This window comes from Dipodomys spectabilis, unplaced genomic scaffold, assembly GCF_019054845.1.
Source record: "Dipodomys spectabilis isolate Male_0828 unplaced genomic scaffold, ASM1905484v1 ptg000496l, whole genome shotgun sequence".
Taxonomy (NCBI): domain Eukaryota; kingdom Metazoa; phylum Chordata; class Mammalia; order Rodentia; family Heteromyidae; genus Dipodomys; species Dipodomys spectabilis.
The window spans coordinates 386,639-408,353 of record NW_024871173.1 but is presented as its reverse complement, the minus strand read 5'-3'; the positions used below and the strand labels follow the sequence as shown (position 1 = coordinate 408,353).

General features: G+C 44.3%; 1 protein-coding gene across 1 annotated transcript in view; it reads left to right on the top strand.

Annotated features, from left to right (window-relative positions):
* The window catches only part of Obscn (obscurin, cytoskeletal calmodulin and titin-interacting RhoGEF), a 121,009-nt gene that overhangs the window by 18,078 nt on the left and 81,216 nt on the right, over positions 1-21,715 (top strand). The window contains exons 8-13 of the mRNA XM_042669531.1: positions 3,141-3,416; positions 7,073-7,348; positions 12,445-12,720; positions 16,309-16,584; positions 18,765-19,040; positions 20,429-20,704. Of these exons, the coding sequence (XP_042525465.1) occupies positions 3,141-3,416; positions 7,073-7,348; positions 12,445-12,720; positions 16,309-16,584; positions 18,765-19,040; positions 20,429-20,704 (1,656 nt within the window). The remainder of the gene's footprint in view (positions 1-3,140; positions 3,417-7,072; positions 7,349-12,444; positions 12,721-16,308; positions 16,585-18,764; positions 19,041-20,428; positions 20,705-21,715) is intronic.

The window sequence follows — 21,715 nt, the reverse complement described above, 5'->3', positions numbered from 1 at the left end:
TATCTCTAACCACTCCATAACACAACCTCTTTCATTTTCTTATGTTTCTTTTCCTCAGAATGTATTAATTGTATGAAGGGTTTCATCATGGTAATTCATTTCTGTATATGGTTTACTGTTTAATCTAATTTATTGCTCTGTCTTTCCCAGTTGTCAGACCAGTAGGAGGAGGGAAAGATAAAGTGAATAAAATTAGAGATAAAAATTAAAGGAAAAATCACAACAAATACAAATAAGATTTAGAGGCTGTCTTTTCTCTGGTGTGTATTTTCTTTTTTTTTTTTTTTTTTTGGTCCAGTTGTGGGGCCTGAACTCTGGGCCTGGCCGCTGTCCCTCAGCTCAAGGCTAGTGCTCTACCACTTGAGCCACAGCGCCACTTCCGGCTTTTTTCTTTTTGCTTATGTGGTGCTGAGGAATCGAACCCAGGGCCTCATGCATGCAAGGCAAGTGCTCTACCACTGAGCCACCTTCCCAGCCCTGGTGTGTATTTTAGCTTTTAATAGGTCTGCATAAGTAGTTTATTTCTTCTTGGGTCAGTTTTGGAAGGTCAGCTGTACCTAGAAATTTATCCATTTATTCTACATTTTCCAGGTTACTTGAATATAAGAGTTCTTTCATGATTCTCTGAATTTTATTTGTATTTGTTGTTTTTGTGTTTCAAAGCATAGCTTTTATGTTTCATTGTCTCTTCCTATAAGTCTCCATTTTGTTGATTTTTTGGTTGTGGGGCTTGAACTCAGGGCATGGGTACTGTCCCTGAGCTCTTTTTCTCAAGGCTAGTGCTTAGCACTTTGAACCACAGCCTCATTTCTGGCTTTTGAGTGGTTAATTGGAGATAAGAGTCTCACAGAGACTTTTCTGCCTGGGGTGGCCTCAAAGCTTGATCTTCAGATCTCAGCCACCTGAGTAGCTAGAATTACAGGTGTGAGCCACCAGTGCCTGGCTTGTTTATCTTAATATTTATTACTTCTTTCAGTCTTCCTATTTGGGGATTTGCTTTTCTTGTTTTTCTTGTAGTGTGAGGTACATTGTTAGGCTATTTATTTGAAACCTCTCTTTCATTAAAAAAATTTTTTTTTGTCATTTGTGGAGCCTGAACTCTGGGCCTGGGCCCTGTCTCTCAGCTCTTCAGAGCTCAAGACTAGCGCTCTAGCACTTGAGCCATAGCACCACTTCTGGTTTTCTAGTTAATTGGAGATAAGAGTCTCACAGACTTTTCTGCCTGGGCTGACTTTGAACTGTGATCCTCAGATTTCAGCCTCCTGAGTAGCGTGACCCACAGGCTCCCGGCATAGCTTTTTTTTTTTTTTTTTTAAATAGGCTTTTATTTCTCCCTCAGTTATGTAGGGAGGCTTTGCTGGGTACATTACTCTAGGTTGACAGTTATTTCTTTTAAGGCTTAGGTTTTGTCCTTTTATGACCTCTTTGAATTTGAAGTTTGTCATTAGAAACCTTCCATTAATTCTAATGGGCATTTCCTTGCTTATTACTTCTCCTTTGCAGCTTTCACTATTAATTCTTTGTTCTGTATATTTAATATTTTAATTATAATATACCTGGGGATATTTTGTCTCTGTTCTTGTCTGTTTGGTATCTGTAAGCCTCCTCTATCTAGATGATCCTCTTTTTCCCCAGGTTGGGTATGTTTTTGGTTATTATTGATTATCTTAGTTATGCTTATCTAGTTTGTATATCCTTTTTCTATACCCATGATTCATAAATTTGGTCTTGTGATGGTGTTCATAGTAGTTTCAATGTCTTTGACAGATTAATTTAATCCCTGAGCTTTATCCTTCTTCTTTATTATTCTATTTTCAATTTGTTCTGTTCTGTTAGCTAGGCTTTGTATTGAGTTAAAAATAATTTGGGCTGTTGGGCTGTTTATTTCCAAGATTTCAATTTTATTTTTCTTTTATTGGTGGTGCTAGAGTTTGAATCTAGCATCTCGCACTTGCTAGGCATGTAGTTGAGAAATACCCCCAATCCCCTTAATTTCACTTTTTCAAGATTATGTATCTTCATTGAATTTCTCCTTCAAATTCACTGTCCTCTTTGTTTAGTTCAGCTGTTTGAGTTGTCTTTGAGCTCACTTGCTTCTTTGCAGCCTCTTTGAATTTACTCATTTGGTTATGCATCTCCTCTTTAGTGTGTGTGTGTGTGTGTGTGTGTGTGTGTGTGTGTGTGTGTGTGTGTGTGTGTGTGTGTGTTGGTAATGGGGCTTGAACTCAAGGCCTCTTACTCATACTTACCTGGCATTTTCCCACTTGAGCCACACCCTCTATTCCAGATTTTTTGTTGTTAATTGGATGTAAGAGTCTTTCATATTTGCCTTTCCAGGCTAGCCTTGAACCACAATTTTCAGATCTCAGACTTCTGGGTAAGCTAGGCTTTTAGGTGTGAGTTATGGGAACCCTAACCTTTAATTTTACTAGTCATCCCTTATTTGTGTGTGTGTGTGTGTGTGTGTGTGTGTGCGTGTGTGTGTGCGCGTGTGCGCGCGTGCGCACACATGCACATTTGAACTTAGGGCCTCATGCTCTTACTTAGCTTTTTTTTTTGGGGGGGGGGGGTCTGGTCATGGGGCCTGAACTCTGGGCTTGGGCGCTGTCCCTCAGCTCTTCAGCTCAAGGCTAGCGTTCTACCACTTGAGCCACAACACCACTTCTGGCTTTTTTTTTTCTTTTTGCCTATGTGGTGCTGAGGAATCGAACCCAGGGCCTCATGCATGCAAGGCAAGCGCTCTACCACTGATCCACCTTCCCAGCCCCCTTCCTTAGCTTTTCTTATTCAAGGCTGGTGCTTGAGCCACAACTTCACTCTGCTTTTTGCTGGTTAATTGGAGATATGAATCTCAGATTTCTTAGAGGTTATGTAAGATTGGGTAGTGTCTGGTAGTGGTATATTTTCTTGTTACTAGATTGAAGGTGTGGATTAGTAGTCAAATATTCCATTTAGGATGAGAAGCTTGGCTAGAAAAACTATCTTAGTTGATAAGCCACAATCTTGTGTTTTCAGCAATTCCTAATGAAGACCAGTCAGCATAATTGCTCCATATCTTTAGATGAATATTGAAACAAAAAATTATCTTTGTCATCTAAGAAGACAGAGTTAACTGGTCATTCATCCTTGCCTTTCCCCAGAGCCCGAGGTGGTGTTTGCCAAGCAGCAGCAGGTACGTAATGAGGTGAAGGCCGAGGCGGGGGCCAGTGCCACACTGAGCTGCGAGGTGGCCCAGGCACAGACGGAGGTGACCTGGTACAAGGATGGGAAGAAGCTGAGCTCCAGCTCGAAGGTGCACGTGGAGGCGTCGGGCTGCACGCGGCGGCTGGTGGTGCAGCAGGCGGGCAAGGCGGACGCCGGGGAGTACAGCTGTGAGGCCAGGGGCCAGAAGGTCTCCTTCCACCTGGCTGTCACAGGTGGGTGTCTTGAGATTTTTTAATTTTCCGTAGGATAGGGAACTGGTAATTTTTTACATTGTTATTATATTTGAATTGCTTAGATTTTGTAAAGTGCTTCTAGTCTTTTTACTTGACCTTTGGTAACCTGCCAGGATTTGACTTAGCCAGGAAGTTGTAGAGGCAGCCAGGGTTTGGGCTCAGTGTTGCTGCTGCCTCCTCTGCTCCTCCGCCTCCCCTCTGCTCCTCCTCTGCTCCTCCTCCGCTCCTCCTCCTCCCCTCCTCCTCCCCTCTGCTCCTCCTCTCCTCCTCTACTCTTCTTCTCCTCTTCCTCCTCTTTTCTTCTTCCTCCTTTCCTCCTCCTCCTCCTCCTCCTCTCTTCCTCATTTCCTCTTCCTCCTCTCCTCTTCCTCCTCCTCCTTGTGCTCTTCTTCCTCCTCTTCCCTCTCCTCCTCTTCCTCCTCCTCCCTCTCCTCTTCCCCCTCCTCTCTTCCTTTTCCTTCTCCTCTCCTTCTCCTTCTTTTCCTTCTCCTCTTTCTCCCTTTCTTCCCCCCTCCTCCTCTCCTCTTCTTCCTCTTTCCTCTCTTCTCCTCCTCCCCTCCTCCTTTCCTCTTCCTCCTCTCCTCCTCTTCCTCCTCCTTGTGCTCCTCTTCCTCCTCCTCTCTCTCCTCCTCTTCCCTCTCTTCCTCTTCCTCCTCCTCCATCTCCTCTTCCCCTTCCTCTTCTCCTTTTCCTTCTCTCCTTCTCCTTCTTTCCTCCTCTCCTCCTCCTTTCCTCTTCTTCCTCCTCCTTTCCTCTTCCTCCTCTCCTCCTCTCCTCCTCTCCTCCTCTCCTCCTCTTCCTCCTCCTCCTCTTCCTCTCCCTTTCTCCACCTCCCCCTCCTCTCTGCTACTCCTTCTCCTCCCCTTCCTCCTCCTTACCTTCCCATTTCTCCTTACCCCTCTTCCCCCTTCTTCCTCCCCCTTTTCTATTTGAAGATCTCTGGCTTCAGTATTTTAGCAGTTCTGCCACTGGTCCACATCCTCTTGATTTCTGCTTGTTTGAAAACATTTATCTCACTTTTAATGTCAAGTGCTATTTTCTCTAGGAATTAACTTATAGTTTAGCAGCTATTTTCCTGACATTTTAGAGACTTAATTATATTATCTTTAATTTTATATTTTGAAATACAAACTATTGACTTGTTATAGTTCCTTTAAGAGTCACATCTTTTCTTCATCATGTTGCTTTTAACTGTTTTCCCTAAAGTTGGCTTTCAGCAGTGCTACTGTGGTGACTTTGTGTGGCTTGTTTCATGTTTATTCTGGTTGGAGTCTAGAGCATCTTGAGTTGTTGTGATTATGTCATTTTATTAGTTGTGGACAGTCTTGACTTTTGCTTCTTCTGTCTGGTCAATCTTTTAGGACTTCCATTGCGCTGTTAGATGTTTTCATATTTTCTCACCTGTATTATACAGCCCTTTTTCTGCTTCAGAAATCCTTTTTCTCTCTGCTTTAATTTTTGTATTTTCTTTTGACCTGTCTTCCAGTTCATCAGTCTTATGTTCTACTACATCTAATACAATGGTAATCTCCTTGAAGTTGGGTTTACTTTCAGTTACTGCATTTTCAAGTTTAAAATTTCGGATTAATTTTCCATAGAGTTTGTGGATTCTATACTTTGTACTGAAAATGACACTGCTCACACACAGCTAAGTACTTAGACTCATTCAAAGGATATCCTGACTCTAGCCATTGCATTTGATTCTGATCACAGTCCTCCAGGGATTGGTTCTGACCACAGCCCTCCAAGGATCCCACAGAGCCTTGGGGTGTTGTGTGGCTCCTTCTTAGCCAGCCTTCAGCTTTCTTGTCTCTTCAGTCATGTGAGGTTTGCTTGACTTCTGCTATGGTTTGGTTTGGATGTGTGTCCCTGTTGAGGTTTATATAGTTGAGCTTGGTCCCTGGTGTTTTTTTTTTTTTTTTGTCGGTTGTAGGGCTTGAACTCCGGGCCAGTGTGCTGTCCCTCAGCTCTTCAGCTCAAGGCGAGCACTCTACCCCTTGAGCCACAGTGCCAGTCCTAGTTTTCTGGTGGTTTATTGGGGATAAGAGTTCTGCAGACTTTCCTGCCTGGGCTGGCTTTGAACCATGATCCTCAGATCTCATCTCCTGAGTAGCTAGGATTACAGAGTTGAGCCACCAGCGCCCAGCTTGGTGTGGTGGTTTTGGGGGAATGGGAACTCTACCTCATGAGTAGATTAATAGGGTGGATTAGCTCTTAAGGGACTAAATTAGTTCCCAAGACACTGGGTTGTCATTAGTAAGTCTGGCACCTCTGGAGCCTCTCTTCCACACATGTTCTTCCCACTGTGGTGCCACTTGCTGTGGCATCCTCGCCGGAGCTGAGCCTCTGTGAGGGCTGTCCTCTTGAACTTCTGAAACGGTGAGCTAAATGTATACATTTTCTGAGGTGCTCAGCCTCAGGTATTTTATTACAATAACACAAAACAGACTTAGACAGCTTTGTAGCCTCCTGCTCCATGCAGCTTCACAGCCCACCAAAGGTCTGGGAAAGGAAATGCCCACGCTTGGGATTCAGTGTCACACTATCCCAGTCCATTGGTGATTTGTCTCCTCAATCTCAACTTTCATCTCTGTCTACAGCATAGTGTCAACAGTGATCTGTGTGTAACATCGTTTTCCTTGTTTCTATGTCTGGATCTCACTGTCCTGCCATATTCAGCAAAGATGAGAAGATGCTGGTGTGGGCCCCACCTGTGAGTGGCCTTTACCTGTGACTTTCCCTCCTTGAAGCCAGGAAGTCTTACATTCTTCCAGAACTCTTTCTGCTGCGAGGCACATGGCTCTTCTCCAGGCCTGTCCATACAGGAGACCCTTGTCTCTGTTAGACTTTCCTTTGGTGTTTATCACACTGACTGCTTCTCTACCATCACCCATGCTCTCCCTGTCCACTGAGTCTAAGGTGCCAGTCGACTCCTCATGCTGCTCTGCATTCTGTCTGAGAGCATCGCTTTCTCATTTTCATTGTACACACATGTTGGCTTGTAGCTACCAGCTTCAGCCGTGGTTGCCTGTACCTAGGAGGCCCTTCATTGATGTTGGTTGTTAGAATCTTAGGCTCTGTCATTGACTGGCATATCACTATGCAATGTGTGACTAGTTTCATTTATGTGAAGTCACAAGACTTTGAGGGCTGCTCCATATGGGCAGGACCTAGGGATATTCTTTTTGTTGACACATTTTGTTTAATTAAAGAGGTTCATGGACTGTGCATTTGCATACTTTATGTGCTAGTTATACAAAGGTAATACATAGGATACTGTGTGGAATCTATATTGTGTGCCAGCTGTAGAGAAACAGTTTTACATAACCAGGACCTGACATGCAGAGTTGACAGTCATGTGGCAGAAACAGAAAACTCATAGGTACAGTTGCTAGGCTATCACCAGGCTCCTCCCACCAGCCTCCGAATTCTTCTCAAGTCAGAATATCCTTAAGATGTACACCTGAGTCTCTGAGACAGGAAACACTGTGTTTGTGAACACATATCCATGTCTGTGAACACAAACTGGGACACACAATGTCATTGACCTCAGGGATACAATTTATGGGACCCTGAAGTTTCGATCTCTGTTGGTACCAACGTTGTGTCTGATAACATGACCCTCCTGTCCCCAGAGCCCAAGGTGATATTCACCAAGCAGCAGCAGGCACATAATGAGGTGAAGGCCGCGGCTGGGGCCAGCGCCACACTCAGCTGCGAGGTGGCCCAGGCACAGACGGAGGTGACCTGGTACAAGGACGGGAAGAAGCTGAGCTCCAGCTCGAAGGTGCGCGTGGAGGCGTCGGGCTGCACGCGGCGGCTGGTGGTGCAGCAGGCGGGCAAGGCGGACGCCGGGGAGTACAGCTGTGAGGCCGGGGGCCAGAAGGTCTCCTTCCATCTGGATGTTGCAGGTGAGTTCCTTGTGGCATTTTTTTGAAGGTGATAAAGATGTGGACTGATTGCCATGATGATAGGCTTTCTGCTCTTTCTGTTAGACTTCATCTCTAATCTCCTAGTTTCCAACTCTCATTTTCCTGATGTGTTAGACCAAAGGAAACTGATGGGAGAGGGAGAAAAACATTTTTTTTTTGGTTGGTAATAGGTTTTGAACTCAGGGCCTGGGCACTGCCCCTGAGATGTTTTTTTTTCCCCCCTCAAGTCTAGCACTCTACCACTTTGAGCCACAGCTCCACATTTTGGGTGGTTAATTGGAGAGAAGAGTCTCACAGACTTTCCTGCCTGGGCTGGCTTTGAACCTCAATCCTTAGATTTCAGCCTCCTGAATAGCTAGGATGACAGGCATCAGCCATCGGTGCCCTGTGAGAAAGACTCGTTCTGTTCTGTGGATCCCCAGTGGTGTTCGCAGTCACACAATCTCACCAGCTTCCCAGCATCTTTCTGGTTTGACCGCCTGTGTCTAACTCTGACTCCTTCAGACTCTGTGGTGTGAGGTGGCCTGGCCGTCTCACCTCGTGGAGGTCAGTTTCTTTCTGCTGGAGGCTGGTGTCATCCTCTTCCCCTTGCACAGCTCCACCCGGCTCTACCTCACTTGTGAGAGATGTTTGAATTTCACTTGATTGGGATTAAGGAAGATTTCAGCCACCAAATACATGGAGTTGCCTCAAGACTTATCTATGGATTTTTAGGGTTGTCAGTCTTCTTCAGTATTCTTCCCTTCTCTTGGGTGGGTATAGATGTTTTCTAGACCCATGCTTGTGTTATGTCAATGCTCAGTAAACTAGCAGCAGAAATGTTTAGATATGAGGCTTAGAGTTGTCCTTTTAAGGAAGGTCTTACTTATCTTTTTTAACTTCAGTTAGAATGTTTTGTGTCGGAATTTCCCTCGAAGTTTGATTTATAAACTTACTCCTAGGAAGGAATCAGCAGTTTAGTGCTGGTAGTAGGGCTTTAACTCAGGGCCTGGGTGCTACCCTTAGATAGTTCACTCAAAGATGGCTCAAAGATGCTGTTTCTTTCTTTCTTTCTTTCTTTCTTTTGTCTGTCGTGGGGCTTGAACTCTGGGCACTTGAGCTACAGTGCCACTTCCGGTTTTCTGGTGGTTTATTGGAGATAAGAGTTTCACAGACTTTCCTGCCCAGGCTGGCTTTGAATTGTGATCCTCAGATCTCAACCTGCTGAGTAGCTAGGATTATAGGCGTGAGTCACCAGCACCCGGCTATATGATGCTGGTTCTTTGAAGAAAAGAATTTCAGATGTTTCTACTTGGGCTAGCATCGAATCTTGGTGTTCAGATCTCAGTCTCTTGAGCAGCCAGGATTACAAATATGAGCCACCAGCACTTAGTTTTTTATACTTTTTATTAACAAGTGTGTGTGTGTGAGAGAGAGAAAGAGAGAGAGAGGGAGGGAAGGAGAGGGAGAGAGAGAGAGGGAGGAAGGGAGAGAGAGAGAGAGGGAGAGAGAGAGAGAGAGAGAGAGAGAGAGAGATTTGGACATATCCATTTGTAAATGTACCTTGCCCAGTCTTACCTCTGTCATCTTCCCTCCAAGTCAATCTCAACATGCTGCATAGTTTCATTTTCACATGTGGATGTAAACTATTTTGATTATATTTACTCTCCTCTCATTATCCTCACCTTTCTTGTCCCTCTAATACCCTAAACTCCAAACATCTCCCCTTTTACATTTCTGCCATTTTTTAGTGCATGATATTCAAAGGAGTTTCATCTTGGGATTTCATACATACATATACTACCCTTTAATCAAACTGACTTCTTTTACACCTTCCCCTATTTTTCAACAGCTTTCAGTGAGTTTTATTTTAGTATCTGTATTAATAGATACAATGTATTTTGGTATTATTCACTCTACTGAATGTTAGAACATTTAGTATCCTAGCATTCTCTCCATGCCTGCCCTCCCCCCATACTGTATATAGTGCTAACATGGCAGTGTTTACTTTGTGACATTCCCCAGTAATTATTTGTGCCTGTACCTTTCTAGATGGTTCCTTGGGGAGTATGAAACTAAATGTATTTTTTTTGTTTGTTTGTTTTTATTTTGGGTCCAGTCGTGGGGCCTGAACTCTGGGCCTGGGCGCTGCCCTTCAGCTCTTCAGCTCAAGGCTAGCGCTCTACCACTTGAGCTACAGCGCCACTTCCGGCTTTTTTCTTTTTGCATATGTGGTGCTGAGGAATCGAACCCAGGGCCTCATGCATGCAAGGCAAGCGCTCTACCACTGAGCCACCTTCCCAGCCCCGTAAATGTATTTTTTTAAAGAGAGTCTTATTAGTTTGTTTTTCAAAATACTGGGCACTGAATACTTGATAAGGAAAAGATGTTTTATTCAGCTCTAGATGCATGCTCTAGTTCTAGATGCTGAAAGCCCAAAGAATGTAGACTCGGTTCTGCCTGAACCACACCATGGCAGATGGCATTACATATGAGAGGAATTCAGATGGCATGCAAGGACCATATATATATGTAAAATATATGTAAATACATATATTTATAAAATATATAGTATATAAAAACATATATATGTTTATACACACACACACACACACACACATATACACACACTGGAGCTTGAATTCTGGGCCTGGGCACTGTTCTTGAGCTTCTTTGGCTCAAGGCTAGTGATCTACCATTTGAGCCACAGTGCCGCTTCTGCCTTTTTCTGAATAGTGTATTGGAGATAAGAGTCTCCAGGACTTTCCTGCCTGAGCTGGCTTTAAACTATGATCCTCAGATCTTAGCTTCCTGAATAGCTAGGATTATAGCTGTGAGCTACTGGTACACAGCTTTAAAATATATTTTAAATGGACACATAGTAATTGTACATACTTTTGGAGTATCATGTGACATTCTAGTACATGTATACAGTACATAATGATCAGATCAGACAAGGAGTATTTCTATCACCCTCAGACACTTGTGATTTCTTTGAGAGGGGAATATTCAAAATCCTCTTCACTAGCTATTTTGAATATGCAATCAATTGTTGTTAATTGTAATTATCTTACTGTGCTATATATAGACTTTTAGAAGTTACTTTTTCCCACTCAATACAGGTTCCACCTTGTAAAAGTCCCATTATCTGGGAATATTCGTGCAGTGGGCCTTGAGCTTGCAGAATATGAATCTTGGTGCACAAAATACACCCACAGCAAGAGTCTTACATACACTCCTCATGCTAGCAGTAAATGTGCTGGTACTGTATCATTGCAATGAGGAGGTTTGCAGATGCTAAAATCCCATGTGTATTTTTAATTAAATTTTTTCATATATATAAGTGTTAGTGTTATTTAAAGAAAATGTGACAAATTATTTTATAGTGCTATATATGAAAAGATTAGATTACTTAGTCAAGTTCTTCAAAGTGTTTGTAAAAAATAATACAAAGCCAGGCACTGGTGGCTCACACCTGTAATCCTAACTACTCAGGGGGTTGAGATCTAGAGAGTCATGGTTTAGGGGCAGCCTGGACAAGAGTTTGCTAAACAACTTTTCCAAAAATAACTTTCCTAATACAGAACTGGAGATGTGGCTCAAGTGACATAGTGCTAGCCTAGCATTAGACCCTGAGTTTAATTCCCAGTATTGATTTTTAAAAAAGTACTGTTAAAAATTGAACCAAACTCTTGACTAGTAACATCAAAAAAAGAACAAAGGAAAATGTCATAATGGAATCCGATATTTTTGTACATTCAATATAAGCTAATACAAAAAGAAAAAGAAAAAAAACTCCACCATGGAACCATGGCAGGATGTGTCAGCAATCATGTTTACTGTCATCCTCCTTATTCAGTTTCATGTTCCATGGTTTGCTTCCATACTAGAAATGATCCAAAAATATTTCATGGAAAATTCCAGAAATGAATAAGCAATTCATCAGTTCTAAATAGCATGTGGTTCTGAGTAGTGTGATAAACTCTCAGGCCATCTTGTTCCATCTGCCAGAGTAGCCACCTGCTCATTTTTCATTACATAGTCATGCACTTCAGTGACTCACTCCAGGTAATCCTTATTTTTATTTTTCTGTCTTTTTTCTTTTTTTTTTGTTGGTCATGGGGCTTGAACTTTGGGCATGAGCGCTATCCCTCAGCTCTTCAGCTCAAGGCAAGCACTCTACCGCTTGAGCCACAGGAGATGAGTCTCACGGACTTTCCTGCCTGGGCTGGCTTGAACCACGATCCTCAGATCTCAGCCTGCTGAGTAGCTAGGATTATAGGCGTGAGCCACTGGCACCTGGCTTATTTTTCTTTTTAAAAATTTTTCTTAATTTTTTAAGTTATTGCAAAGGTGATATATGGAGTAGTTACAGTTTAATAAATCAGGTAATAAGTATATTTCATTTTGGACAACATAACCCTTTCCCTCACTCTCCTAGTTTTTCCTCTTGTCTCCACCCACAAGTTGTATAGTTCATTTTCAACATGGTGTCTAGTGAGTACCACTGCTACGTTTGTCTACCCTTTGTCCTTCCATTTTTGTGTTCCCCCTTACCCTCTCAAAGTTGGATAACTGAACAAGCAAGACAAAAAGAAAAGAAAACAAAAACAACAACAAAGAAAAAACTTCTTGTTCTCATTTCCTAGAGTTTATTTTGATAAATATTATTTTTATATGATGAGAGGCACATGGGCATTGTGCCTCCCTAAGAGTATACTCCTGTGGGCCTTATTTTTCTTGTAGACTTTCATTAATGAATATTGTTGTAATTGTTCTGTTCCAGTTGTAATTGTTCTACTCCTTATTATTGTTGTAATTCCTTACTGTGTCTGATTTATACATCAAACTTTATCATAGGTGTGTATATATAGGGAAAGACAGCATATATAGGTTTTGGGGTTACTTGCTTTTCAGGCATCCATTGGGGTCAGGGAATGTATATTATTAGGTGGATAAGGAAGGTGCTGAGCAGTGTTAGGACTTAACCTGGGCACACAGCTGGTGCGGAGGTAGGTTCTATCCAGAGCCACAAGACTGTCCAAATCTTTCCCCCCTCTACTTGGCCACCCTAATTTAAACTTACATGTCTCTAGAGCCCAAGGTGATGTTTGCCAAGGAGCAGCCAGCTCGAAGCCAGGTGAAGGCCGAGGCAGGGGCCAGCGCCACACTGAGCTGTGAGGTTGCCCAGGCGCAGACGGAGGTGACCTGGTACAAGGATGGGAAGAAGCTGAGCTCCAGCTCGAAGGTGCGCGTGGAGGCGTCGGGCTGCACGCGGCGGCTGGTGGTGCAGCAGGCGGGCAAGGCGGACGCCGGGGAGTACAGCTGTGAGGCCGGGGGCCAGAAGGTCTCCTTCCACCTGGGTGTTGCAGGTCAGTGTTTTGGATACAAAGTTAGCCTTGTTTGGAGATAATGACTTGCCTTCCACTCATTGACTGATTTGTGGTCTTTCTATTAGGCTTTGTCTCTTAATCTCTCTCCTTCCCTCACCTGCCCTTTCATACTGGCAGCTGGGTTCACTAAGGATAAGTGGCAGCGGCAGGTCCTCCAGTCCATCTTGGGTGTTGTTTCTTTCCTTTTCTGCTTCTGGGGCTTGAATTCAGGGCCTGGGCACTGTCCCTGAGATTTTTTTTTCATCCTCGAGGCTAGTACTTTACCACTTGAGCCACTTCTGGTTACAGTAATTGGAGATCAGAGTCTCACAGACTTCAAATCATGATAGATCTTAGCCTCCTAAGTTGCTAGGATTACAGATGTGAGCCATAGAGGCCCGGCTAGTAGTATTCCTTTTTACAGATCCTTAGTTATATGTTCCCAGAACCTGCTTGTTGCACTGTGTTGTTGGGCTCTGGGTTCAAAAGTAGCCCTGAGACTCTCAGCTGGGTGATGTGCTCATGCTCCCAGGTTCTCTCTCAGAGCCACACCCAGTTCTTACAGTTATTTATTTATTTATTTCTTTGGGCCCAGTCGTGGGGCCTGAACTCTGGGCCTGGGCACTGTCCCTCAGCTCTTCAGCTCAAGGCTAACGTTCTACCACTTGAGCCACAGCGCCACTTCTGGCTTTTTTCTTTTTGCTTATGTGGTGCTGAGGAATTGAACCCAGGGCCTCATGCATGCAAAGCAAGCACTCTACCACTGAGCCGCCTTCCCAGCCCACAGCTATTGATGAGAAATTTCAACTATTTAGTCACGCTTTTAAATATGTCAGTCAGCCCTTGTGTGCTTCTTTTTACAGCTTTAGGTGTACTAGGATCCATTTCTTACCTTTCCGGTGTAGTGGACAGAAGTCACCTGCATGTCCAACTGTAAAAAAGTCCTACCTCTGCTTCGTTGCAGTGTCTCTGCAAAGTGTATAGAGCAGAGATTGGTTAATATGTGATATGTGATATACACTTGTGAGAGTGGAAAGATCTTTTTAAAGCGCATCATGTGTTCCTTTTGTCTTCCAACATTCTCTGTCAGAAGTGCCCTTGGAGACTGATGTATAAAATCAGAGTGAAAGCAGCTGGAGATAGTGAGTCAGTGCTGTGTGAAGGCGGTTGCTGTGGGGTAGGCGTTGGCTGCTGGACAGCACATACCACTTGGCATTTCCCTTGTGATTAGGCATTCTTTTGTCTGGCTTCTAAAGAAAGCCAAGAAATTCATGAATTTTCCTTTTGCTAAAAGAGATTTAGCATGGCTATGTACCCATGTTTTACTGTTAGGTAGCACCACAAGTCAGTTGGATGTTGTGTATGTAAACACTTGTCTCTTTCTGTCTTTGGGAGATTGGTTTCAAGACCCTGTGGATCACAAAATTTAATATTTAGGGAACAATTACAAGAAAAAAGGCACTGTGGAGATGCTGGTGGATGGATCTATGGATATAGAAGGCTCGCTGTATAATCAGTTATGAATTTGGTTCCCCAAAGACTTGTTATTGTTTTTGTGAAACATTATTTGGAGAAGATGTGTAACAAACCATTTTATGGCAAAAATTGACAAGTTATGTCAATTCCTATGTAATTATGGCAACACTGACAAAGAAGTGATAGAAAACTTGAACTGTTGTCCCATAACCTTCAAATAAGCGGAAGCAGTATTTTAGAAAATGCTTTTCATAGAAAAAGGATAAGCACAGTGATTCTGCTGGTAAATTATTCCAAAAGTCCCATGCGGATGGTGAATAAGACAAAGGAGATATGGTTTCCAATTCATCTTAGGTAGACAGTATGGGATGATTTTCAAAATCTTACCAAGAATTAGGCAGAAGTAAAGTTACAGGCTAAGCCAGAATACTAAGCACAATGTTGGCACTTTACTCTAAAACACATAAGGACCATATACTACAGTGAAAGCCATGGCTTATGAAGGTGTAGTTGATTTAACATTAGAAACACAGAAGATCACAGTGATGTCTGTTGATGGATTATAAGAGAAGTACACAGCTATTTCAATAAAGGCAGGAAAAGGCTTGATATAATTTAGGATTAGTATCCTGGAAAATATCTGACCAAATTTAGCATCAATTCATGACACACTGAAAAGCTTTGCAAAGTAGCAACAGTGGTTGCTATTTTGGGAAACTGGTTGACAGTCTGCCTTAGGTGAGGGATTTGCCTCAGACAGGGACAGGAAGAGGAGCCCTCTGTCACTGCCCTTGCCTAGTGTACAACACAGTCGGAGGAGTAACATAGAGGTGTAAGATTGAGAATACCAAGAGTGAGATTTATAGATCATAAGTTTAACAGTTTAAAAATCCAAAAGATTACTTATTAGACTTGAAAGTCTCAGGAAAGATCACCTTATATATAAATCTCACCTAGAGTTTCAGATATGAGCTACCTACCCCTAGCCTATACTATGACATTTTATATGAAGAAATTGAGAACCCAAAGTGGCTTCTGAGGGTGCACTGGAGCCCGTCTTCCTCCCCTTCAGATACTGAGGGCCGACTATATACCTAGTAGGGGCATTGATGGATTGACTCACTGGTGTGACTCACACACACACACACACACACACACAAAATGGTTATCCATATACTAAGAGTAAACACTGAAAAATAAAAATTTTAAAGATTTACAGAAGCTTGAAAAGCATTGTTTTTCATATTCTAGGTCCAACAAATGATAGCCCAGTGGAGGAAATTATTAAAATGTTTTGAGATAAATGGACGGAAGTTTGAAGGAATTAGAAACCATAGAAGATTTAATTTTATCCCAAGTCAGAATTAAAACATACGATTTTTGGACCAGTGTGTGGCTAGGGGAGGAAAAAGAGGATGGTCTTCATTGAGCAGTGCTAAGGTCATCACTGATGTGTAAAAAAAAATAGCCTTCTATGTCTCTCTTAGGCCCTAGTGAGAGTCAGTAACACTTGCATCAGCCACTTCAGTAAAGAAAGTAGGTCTTAACTAGTTATACAGATTATTGAGGCACTTTCTTATAATGAATGGTTTCATAACCAGAACAAAAAGGCACTGCTCACCCTGAATCAGTTAATATGATTTCCTAAGTAAAAAAACCAAAAACACCTCCCCCCTCAAATTTATTTCATCAAAGACACCATAACAGAGTGAAAGAATAAGGCACATAGAGAGGGAGAGTGTTAAATGCATGTAACTGGCAAGACACTGGTATTGAAATAAAGAAGGACCTAAAACCCAGACATTACTAGTGAAAATGAAGGTCATCTTGAACAGTGATATGTGAGGAGTAAACACTATGGCAATAAATGGCCGAAGTTCTCAACCCTGTGCATCATCAAGACAGATTACTGGAGAGCCACTGTAGGCGTCAGTGCACAGAGATGGTGTCACAGTGTTCCCCAGCACAGAGCCACTGAGCAGGGACAGGATGTGTGGATAAACTGTGGAGGCTTGTGCCAAGGAGCACTGGGGCATACAGCAGATGCAGGACCTGGAGCAAGCCTGAGCTACTCAGCATCTCTGACCATGTGTTCCTCCCATGTGTCCCCAGAGCCCAAGGTGGTGTTTGCCAAGGAGCAGCAGGCAAAAAGTGAGGTGAAGGCCGAGGTGGGGGCCAGCGCCACACTGAGCTGCGAGGTGGCCCAGGCACAGACGGAGGTGACCTGGTACAAGGATGGGAAGAAGCTGAGCTCCAGCTCGAAGGTGCGCGTGGAGGCGTCGGGCTGCACGCGGCGGCTGGTGGTGCAGCAGGCGGGCAAGGCGGATGCCGGGGAGTACAGCTGTGAGGCCGGGGGCCAGAAGGTCTCCTTCCACCTGGGTGTCACAGGTCAGTGTTTGGCACACAAAGTTCACTTTGTTTCAAGGTGATGTGAGCCTGGGTGATGGTCCAGATAGATGAGTATGCTCTATGTTAGACTTCCTTTTATAGTCTCCTTTGTCTCTCATTTTTATTCCTGTGGCTGATCCTAGGGAGGCTCTTCTCATGCAGTTGGAGTGATGTTTCTATGTAACTGGGATTAGCCATTCATCATGAACACCTGCAGAGAACCCTCCTAGTGTTAATTTGTTGTCCTAAGACTTCTGCTGCTTTTGGCCTTGTGACCTAAGTGTCTCAGAACCACATGGAATGCTCATTTGAGGAAGATCCTTGAATTTGTTTCAGTCAGAGGAGGAAGATATTTTGGCCTCATAATCATCCTTGGAATTATACAAAGGATGAACTGTGGGTTGTCAAAGTTAAGGTTTTGGGCTGTTCTTCTGTCTTTTCCTGGAGAGATGGAAGTTCTCTCAGTGCATTCACTACATAGAGAAAAATCTAGATCCATGATTTCTTTGATGTTTGTGCAAAGCAAACCAAGAGTTGGTATGATGTGTACCTGTGCTCACATGGGGATTGGAAACTGTAGCTTTAAGGAAAATCTCATTTTTCTTTTGCCTTTAGTTAAAGCATAGTCAGAAATTCCTCAAATAAGTTTATACATTTTGACCTGGAAAGAAGTAAGTAGTTCAAACTCTTCAAGATGAGTTAGTACAGTAGTAGCCGTTAACTGGTCAAACAATCCATTCATAAAGATTGCTAGTTAGTTGTATGTGTCTGTGCATCTGATGTGATTCACAGGTCTGAGAACTAACTCTAGAGAGTATATATATGTAATATGTGGAGACAGAGAGAGAGAGAGAGAGAGACGGCGCCTCCCAAGTACCAGCACAGAGCTAGGTGTGGCATCTATATGAATGGTGTGTGGTTGTGTAGGATTCCAGCCTACTAGGCATCTTTCTAAAATGTTATTTTGAGATTGACAAAATTTTACGGTAGTAAATTTGGAAATTTTTGACAAATTGAGCAGTTTCTTAAACTAAGAAGAAATAGACACATAGTCCTATAACATCTAAAGAAATGTAACCAGAAATTAAAAAAGAAAACCTTCTTTATAGAGAAATCTATAAGTTCAGTGGCTCTATTGATAAGTTATACCAAGTATACTGGAAAGAAAGTGCCCACATTTGTGGAAATATTAAGAGTAGAACAAAAAGATACACTCACAAATATGTTTTATGTGGAGAATACACAACATGGATACAACATGGAAACAAAAAGCTATATATAGAGGTTAATTCCAGGTGAATTAGAGATCTCAGCACCCCAGGTACACCATAATACTCTTAGTTGATGACATGGGTTGCTGAATAAGGCAAGATTTCTTATGGGGAACAAGCAGACTAATTACAGTGTATCCAGAGTACACGTCTGACTACATTATAATGAATAGCAGCTAAATTAGAAGACATGTGTTTTAATCTGCTTTGTGTTGCAATAACAAAAGGCTGGGTGAATGAGAAAGAAGTAAATTTGGCTAATTGTTCTGGTGACTGGAAGATTGTACATAGCATGGTGCTGGGGTGCTGGTGGGGATCTTAGCTCCACACCATGGTGAAAAAGCAGAGAGGGAGCCTGCCATGTTCAGAAGGGGCCAAATGCATGGAAGTTTATAGCAGTCTGCTCTTGAAAGAACACATTACTCCTGCAGGGCCCAGTGCACTCTGCAAGACCCAGCCCACTTTTGGGGACCAGCGTTAACTCACGAGGGCAGAGCCCCAGTTGGTGTTCGATGGCTGTGGAGCCTTGGGTTGTCTGGGCTTTCCCCAGAGACAGCAGCTGATGATGCCTAGAGCATCAGTGTGGGGCCTTGGGGACTGTGAGCCCTGTGGTGAGGACGTGCCTCTCTGGGAGACTCTACGTTGCTGTGGAGGGACAAGAACACATGCATCCTGACCTTAGTGGCTCATTGGAGGAGCCTGTGTACAGAGACGGGGCCAGTGTTCTCTCTGAACAGAACCAGGGAACAGTGGCAAGATATATGGATATACTACGCACTTTGCACTGAGAGGTGTTGGCACTTGTCTGACCACAACAGCTGGTGCAGTACCTAGAAAATATTCTGTCCCCTAGCCATAGTCATACCTAGTCAGTATCTCTGACCATGTGTTCCTCCTGTGTGTCCCCAGAGCCCAAGGTGGTGTTTGCCAAGGAGCAGCAGGCAAAAAGCGAGGTGAAGGCTGAGGCGGGGGCCAGTGCCACACTGAGCTGCGAGGTGGCCCAGGCACAGACGGAGGTGACCTGGTACAAGGATGGGAAGAAGCTGAGCTCCAGCTCGAAGGTGCGCGTGGAGGTGTCGGGCTGCACGCGGCGGCTGGTGGTGCAGCAGGCGGGCAAGGCGGACGCCGGGGAGTACAGCTGTGAGGCCGGGGGCCAGAAGGTCTCCTTCCACCTGGGTGTCACAGGTGGGTGACAGGGTTGGGTTGAATGGGGAGGAGCTCTTAGTGGTGGGTATAAAATAGGCCATGTTAGGCAGCAAAGGCCACTTAGGTCCTTGGGTCTCATCATCCATGTCTTCAGCTTTGCTCAGTGGCTCTAGGCCATTGTGCCATTATTAGGAAACCAGAGCAGGCTGATGGTCCAAGCTCACCATGGTATGCACCTTGTTGTCTCTAACGCTGAGGTCATGGGACATTGTGTAGCGGGGTGACATGCAGGTGGCAAAAGCTCACTATGCCCTTTTAACCCAGCTCCAGATATCTGCAAGCCCTTGCTTGGGTCTGTGTTGTTCCCACTCATCCATCTCTGTATGTCTGCCTCCTCTACCTCCTCTCTGCCTGGGGAAAGGAGCCACCATAGTTCAGTCTTCTTCCCTCTTGGCCCAGGATGGGACTCTGCTCTCTGATATTCCTTTTATAGCCTTGGCCAAGAAAGATATGTGCTGCTTGTTGGTGCTGAGGATAGACATTCCTTTATCCTTTTGCCGGGGCCCCTGAATGGTGGGAAAGAGTTGGTAGGTCATTGGCGGTCTGTGGGCTGTGGGAAATCTGAGGCAAGGAAGAGTCAGGATCCTGTCTGCAAAGATCAGGAAGGTGGCATTGTCAGGGGCAGGCCAGGCTTCTGTGACCACACAGGCAGCAGCAGGTTGTCTGGGCTGGGTGAGTCTGGGGTGCTCGGGGGTGATGAGGGCTGAGTACCCCAGGCTTCTCCATACACAGCTATGAAACATCATAGTGGGCCACACATAGCTTAGAACCATGTGCATTGTCATGCAGTGCTCTGCTAATCAGGACTAGCCTGCTTGGGCTCAGGTGAGCTCTAGTCACTGAAGAATTTGGATCTATTCTACAGTTTCTCTCTGATATCTCTGTCTCTGTTTCTTTCTTGTCTCTGTGCCAGTACTGGGGCTTGAGCTTTGGGCCTGAGAACTGTCCTTGAGTTCTTTTTGTTCAAGGCTAGAGCTCTACCACTTGAGCCAGTTGTACTTCTGGATTTTTGTGGGTAATTGGAGTTAAAAATCTCATAGACTGGGGCTGGGAAGGTGGTTCAGTGGTAGAGCGCTTGCCTTGCATGCCTGAGGCCCTGGGTTCGATTCCTCAGCACCACATAAGCAAAAAGAAAAAAGCCGGAAGTGGCGCTGTGGCTCAAGTGGTAGTGCGCTAGCCTTGAGCTGAAGAGCTGAGGGACAGCGCCCAGGCCCAGAGTCCAGGTCCCATGACCAGAACCCCCCCCCAAAAAATAAAAAATAAATCTCATAGACTTTTCCTATCCAAGCTGGCTTTGAATCATTATCCTCATTTCTCAGCCACCTGAGTAGCTAGGATTACTGCCTTGTACCCTTGTCTGTGTCCAGAGCCCAAGATGGTGTTTGCTAAGGAGCAGCAGGCAAAAAGCGAGGTGAAGGCTGAGGCGGGGGCCACCACCACACTGAGCTGCGAGGTGGCCCAGGCGCAGACGGAGGTGACCTGGTACAAGGACGGGAAGAAGCTGAGCTCCAGCTCGAAGGTGCGCGTGGAGGCGTCGGGCTGCACGCGGCGGCTGGTGGTGCAGCAGGCGGGCAAGGCAGATGCTGGGGAGTACAGCTGCGAGTCCGGGGGCCAGAAGGTCTCCTTCCACCTGGGTGTCACAGGTCAGTTGTTTTTTTCCACAAAGGAAAGGCCCTGTTGGCTTTGTGACACACTGTGTTGCTTGACTGAGCACTGGAGTGGGAAGGGTGGGAGTAGGAGGGGCGATCACTCTGTACCTTGAACACTGCCTCCGTGTGGTAATGCATTGTTATGCATTTCTAGCAGCCCTGGCAGCCTCGTGCTGGTTCTTGCTTTCCAGGGAGGTATGTGGCTCTGTCTGGTGCATGGGACTCGGGCCAAGTGTGCCTGGTACGAGAATGTTCTGTCGCGTGTCTGGCAGCACCTGCGTTCTCTGATTAGGCAACACATGAAGTTTCCTGCTAGGGCCACTTGTTTCCATTTCAATGAAATTAAATGAGGGGAGTTTTGACTACCCCATTGTACTTAAATTACCTTGAGACAAAAATTTGGCTTAGTAATAGTTTCATGTGTCTGGATTCTTCCTTCATTTCCATACATAGACGCTGACGTGCCATGGTATTGACGTCCTATTGTAGGGTCTATGTGTAGGCTGTGCACTGTCAGAGTGCTGGTGGGAATGCGCCTAGGGGATTGCAGTGCTCTCTGATTTCCAAAGGCAATTTAGAACATTCTCTGCTAGTATTCTCTTTGGAGTTTGATTTATAATAAATAGCCAAAGTACAAGTAGCTTTCTGAGCTTTCTCCATCCTTGAAAAATGAGGTGACTTCCTTTAGAGGCAGCAGTTGTCCACAAGGTAGTGTTTATGTTACAGAATTCCTTTTGTTCATTTCAGCTGTCATACAGCAATCCCCGAAATACATTCCCTTCCCTTCACTAAGCCACCTAATGTCAGGTTGCAGTGGTTGTGGCTCTCTATTGACCTGAGTGTCAATGGATGACATTTTCATATAGCTCCATTCTGCATTGAAATGTGAGAGTGTGTAGATTTAAAAAAATCTGTTTGCCGACTTTTAAGAGAATATGGCTAATTATTTTATGATAATAAGTTTGCAAAACTATGAACATTTTGCATTTCCTAGAAAGTTATCAA